Source organism: Cydia splendana, chromosome 20 (assembly GCF_910591565.1).
Source record: "Cydia splendana chromosome 20, ilCydSple1.2, whole genome shotgun sequence".
Lineage (NCBI taxonomy): Eukaryota > Metazoa > Arthropoda > Insecta > Lepidoptera > Tortricidae > Cydia > Cydia splendana.
The window spans coordinates 12,685,187-12,690,884 of record NC_085979.1 but is presented as its reverse complement, the minus strand read 5'-3'; the positions used below and the strand labels follow the sequence as shown (position 1 = coordinate 12,690,884).

The window sequence follows — 5,698 nt, the reverse complement described above, 5'->3', positions numbered from 1 at the left end:
AGCATAAGTAACAAAAGAAGTAGATATTAGGTCATTACCTATGAAATTGGCGTTTTGTTCGGAGAATTTCAACGAAACACGAATTTCCATACAATTAATTTTGCGGATATTTTTTTGATGGCTAATTCAAACCAAACAAAATTTTTCCAGTAATTTTTGACACCTTTAAGGTATGTTTTCAATATCTCCATTTCTTGAAAATTGGTACCATTAGAAAAATATAAGTAATTTTAATACTCGAACCGACAGCACATGAAAAGACCTATTTTCAAGGCTTAATTCTGAACACTTAACAATAAAAAATAACAATTAATTGCTGTCAAGCAGTTTGGCGAAATCATATTGTAGTTTTATTGTAATTGTGTATGTACTTTTGTAAAAAAAAAAAAACTAGGATCAGACTTATATCTATGAACAAAAACGCCAATTTCATAGGTAAGGACCTAATAGTATTACATCGGAATATCCATTTCCTCATCAATAATCAAATAAACCTAATAAATAAATAATCATTTCGAATAACAATTAATCCCACGTTGTAATATCATTCATGTAGTCTTGTGTGGTATAATAAGCTTTAGAAATAAGTTTACGCTTTACATAATTCTTAAATTTATTAATAGATAATTCAGTAGTAATTCAAATCTGCCAATCCAGTGGCAAATTACCAACGATCGTAAATGTCAAGTAATCCGACTGGACACATAATGTCTGCAGTACATTACTGGGTCGATTAATTTTGTTAGAAGATAATAAAAAAATATTTTTTCATTTTAATTAATTGAAACTATTTGGACTTAATTCCTGATTAATTAAAGGGTATGTACTTTTAATTTGCTCTTATTACGGGCCACGCCCTTTATGTACTCGCTACACTGAAGTGAATGTGAAGCTACATTACTGTTGCGGTATTATTAGTGTGGATAAGCTCTGCGCCAGGAACGACCCGGAGCGGGGCTGGACCCCTCTCCTGCAGGAGACGACACAACTCCTGCAGGAGACGACACAACTCCTGCAGGAGACGACCTATCTCCACTTTTAATTTATTTCAATGTTCAAAGTTTATTTCATTCAATGAAACTATTTAAATATAAATAACTTAATCAGCAAACTTTATTAGTAAATAACGTAGTTAATGGTAAATACAATCCTTAAAAAAATACTTAGTAGTATCTAAATTAATTAATAAACTACAAAATAAAATATTCTACCCAAAAAAACCTCCGCGAGCTGTCCCGGGTGCAAAGGTGCCCATCACACATGCCGCGTTACCACGTTGGATAGCGATGGCCAACCTTTGCACCAGGTACGAACCCACGCGAGCATCAGAGGTCCTCTCCCTAATCTTATGTCCCACCCCCTAATAAACGCTATGGCGTTAATAACTTAATTATAATTATAAGTAAAATAATAAATAAATGTTTGTGCAAGCTTAACCCAACGTTATAAAAGATCTCGATAAAATTAAAAAAAACCAGCCATGTCTAGGTTAGGTAGGTCGTTTCTAGGACGACAGAAAGGCAAACTGCAGTAGCACGACAATGTAAACCACGAGTGCGGTGAGCAGCCGCAGCGGGAACATTGCGTCGAGTTCGAACACGCCGAACGCCGACATCTTGCGAAGCGAAGCGCGGTTCAAACGCAACACGTTCTTGCAAGTCTTGCGCATTTCTAAAAATATTGAATAACAATATTACTCATTGTTATTTGTTTAAAAAAAATGTTAACAAAAGTCACTTGTACCAGTAAGATCGACACGTCCTTACAGTGGTAGATAGTAAATTTAGAAAGACTGACTGCTTGTGTAATTTTAACTGATATACAATACAGTATATACGGGCATACTGAAAATTCCTGGATCTGGCCCCTTAGAAAAAAGAAGTCGTCTCATATATCAGAATCCAGAAACTTTCAGTATGGCCCACGCCTTTCAGTATGGCAAACGATAAACACTCGCGTACTTAATAGTAGTTTTCGATATAAGTGCGAGAAGTATGTCATTTTGCACGAGTACCGAGGTTTCTTAACCCGAGCCGAGGGGGTCAAGACTCGGGACGAGTGAAAATGTCACTTCCTCACGTCTCTGTCGAACAACGTTTTTTTAATACAATTGCGAAAAATGATCATAGGCAGCAATGTATAATGCTTTCGATTTTTCCGGTAATATACTGTCACTTGCAACGGATGCCTTTGCTTTGATATCTGGTGGCGTTAAATTAACTCCAAAATCGTCTGAATCACTCATTTTTATTTAATAACTTATGAATTATGATACGTTCGTGGCAATTACAAACATAAATCACTTAAATGTTGAATAAAAAAGGCAGGAATGGAATAAAAATGTTTTACTTTTAATTGCCATTTTTTTTTCAACGTGGATTCTGTTGTCACTGTTGTCAGCATTATGCCAATTGAAGAGAAATTGTATTATTGTTTCAGAACAAATAATTATGTAAAAAAACATGAATCTTTTTTTATTTCTTTATATTGATATATACCTAATTAATGACATTTATATTCTTAAATGCAGTGTACAAAAGACAGCTTCAGTCAATCGCGCGTTGTTCATTAAGTAATACTATTGGGTCTCGCATAATACTCCTTTATGCCCAATCGCGCGTTGATCAGGTGGGTCATTTATAAGCGGGTCTCGCATAATACTCATTTATTTAAAAAGTATCAATCAGATTACTTTATAGCACTAGTGTAAAAAAATCAAACTTTACGCACGATTTGCAGCTACATAAACTAAACTTTTTGAGCAATTGTATTAGAAATACTTTTTTGATTTGCTTCATATTTATTTTTCAACCTTGTCCTTGTTGTCTAGGAACTCATTTTACATTTAACACCAACATAGTTCGAGATTCATGCATTCAATTTGGAAGAACTACTAAACTATACCTACTGGGTCAATTTTCAAATAGGCATTTTTTGCTGTCCCACAGCTATAACTCGAAGTCCATAGGACTAAAAGACTGGGTATGTATATATTTTCATCCAATGTATTGTGAACTTTAAATATTAATGTACAACTGTACCTTAAATATTATTTGTTTCTGACAAAATCGCATTTGAAGTTCCAAAAACGGCGAAATTTGCCGTTTTTTGCGTGTCCCAGTGGCGGCACACACCCAATAAAAAAATCATAACTTTGGATGTAGGCAACGTATTATGAATAACTTTATATTTTTATAAAGAGCATTTTCTAGAGAATGGATTTAATAATTTCGATAATTTAATGCGTTATTTAATAAAACAAGGGAAGCCTTTTTATCGTTGTCCCACGCGGCACTTGTTTTGTTATGACTTAAAAATACTTCCCAAAATTTTCTTTGTCTATTGAATAACGGTTAAATTAAATTTACGACGCAATAGTGCGGTTAGTTGGGCGTCGATCAACATCGAATGTGGACGTGGAAGCAGTTTTATTTATATAAAAACAGGCAAAAATCTCCTTCGATATATTTTGGTACAACTACAACGACATTTGTATGGACGCTTAATATGTTGGTATACAGTCGAAATAAAAATGTGTATTTTACAATAACAGTTACAAATACAGTGTTATAATATATCGTAAAATGAATAAGTGAATCGGTTATATTGTGTAGGAAATATCGCAAAAAAATATTATTGGCAACATTTGTATGGCGACATTTGTACGGCTATTTTGACCATATAAATGTCGATTATGGTATACAAACGTCGATATACTGCCATACAAATGTCGAAAAGGTGTCATACAAATGTTGTCAGGGTCTTACAAATGCCACAAAAACAATAAATAGTGCCATAAAAATGTTGATACTGCAATATAATGTCGAAAAAATGCCATATACATGTCAAAAGCGCCTTACAAATGGCTAAATAGTGCCATACAAATGTCGATGTTTAAACGTCCATATCTAGCTAACTATAAAAAGGAGAGTGGTGCCTCGTACAGTATATTTTTTGGTGTTAAAAACCCTTTCTAAAACGATGATTATAAATCTGATTTTCCAAAAATAAAAAATTGCCATACAAATGTCGAAAAAACACCCTCTTCAAAAATTGACCCTACTATAAAATGAGTCTCATACTAACCGACAGATTTACTGTAACGCAAAAGTTGGGCGCAAGAACTTTCAGCAGTCTTCGTAGATCTATAAAAATTTTCGCATGCGATGCTCAATACTACCATCAACACAAAACTCTTCATATTCCAAACAAAGGACATAATTTTCACCATTATAGATTGATACTAAAAAAAAAAACAGATTTCACATTACGAGGATAGTCAAACATATACAGACACACTGCATGTTTTAAACGTAATTTGACTAAGGATGATTTTTTATAAACTCACGACACTTAATTCGGAACTTAATTTTCCAATTTCGAGTCCTAGTTCCAAGGTTACTAAAATATGCATGAAGGTTTGGAATCCATAAGACGTAAACTGAAAAGTAAATGGTACATTTTATTCATTATTCAGACTACTTTTAGGGCTCTATAATTTCACAAAATGCCATCAATCAATTATTATTACTGCATCTTACCGAGAATTGGTACACTTTATTACATAAACGAAATGCTTTTATCACATTAACGTATGCATCGAACATATCGGTTTCCGAGACAGATACATTTATAATATTATCTTGAGGTGTAATGTATATATTTTTATACTCTTCCATTATATGATTCCAGGCACGTAGCTCGTTTTTGATCATTACAACAGTACGAGTAACGATAACTACGTACATGTCAAAAATCAACATAGGTACTGTTAATATTACATTCACCAACAGGTCAAGACATCCATAATGTTGACAAGCAGAAAGCCAATTAAAAATGTAGACAACAAAAATCACGAATACCCACATCCAGTTTTGATTTTTGTGTTTGGAAAAGAATTCTACTTTGTTAATTTTAATAGAATTAAGCACATGTTGCAGTTTAATAATAAGCTCGACGACGTTAGTACTCTGAGATGACCTGACAATGTGGAGCATTATTGATACTGTAGTAAAAAATATCACATCAAAATATAAAAGAAAAATAGTAACATCAGAGCTAAAACTTTTAAAAACTTTACCAAAATAATAAAAACGAAAGAAGTGACATAACACCAGAAAAATAGAACCGATAAAAGATTTGATATAGGACGACAGAGGGTTTTCGGGAGTGATGAAATTATTAATGACTCTAAAATGAGACATTAAGAAGAAAGACGGGACAAAGCCTAAAGGCAACAGCATGGATTGGAACTCTTTATCAATAATATTATTTAATAAGTATTCGGTTTGGACTCTCCTATTTATTTTAATTTTGACGTAATCACTATACATTTCAGTTGCGTCTTGTTATAAAATATAATTAAAAAAAATCCTTTATTCGTTATTTTTCGTTGAAAAACTAAGAGACATTATTATGACAGCAACACAGTTAAAAACGAAGTGTTGATTGATTAAAAGTAAAAAAATATGCCGATGAAATTGAAAGAGCAATCCACTTTATATCATCAAATTTCCAAGCTCTTTTTTAACCGACTTCCATTTCATAGAAGGAGGAGGTTCTGTATTCGGTTGTGGCTATGTTTTTTTTTTTATGTATGTTCATCGATTACTCCGAGACCCGTGGGCCGATTTGAGTAATTCTTTTTTTGTTCGAAAGGAGGTACTTCCAAGGTAGTCCCACATTAATTTGGTACTGT

The 5,698-nt window shown here is 33.2% G+C and overlaps 1 protein-coding gene across 1 annotated transcript; it reads right to left on the bottom strand.

Moving 5' to 3' along the window:
• Window positions 1-1,504: 1,504 nt before the first annotated feature.
• Window positions 1,505-4,231, bottom strand: LOC134800685 (uncharacterized). Its single transcript, XM_063773168.1, has 2 exons — window positions 4,087-4,231; window positions 1,505-1,671 (listed from the first exon to the last, which is right to left on the bottom strand). The coding sequence occupies exons 1-2, from the start codon at window positions 4,229-4,231 to the stop codon at window positions 1,505-1,507; spliced, it is 312 nt and encodes a 103-aa protein (XP_063629238.1).
• Window positions 4,232-5,698: the final 1,467 nt, after the last annotated feature.

Bases quoted from the DNA above. Each gene is read 5' to 3' on its own strand.
- LOC134800685 (XM_063773168.1), bottom strand. From the start codon at position 4,231: ATGGTGAAAATTATGTCCTTTGTTTGGAATATGAAGAGTTTTGTGTTG. The intron at 1,672-4,086 runs GTTAGTATGAGA...CAATATTTTTAG, and splicing joins GCGTTACAGTAAATCTGTCG to AAATGCGCAAGACTTGCAAG.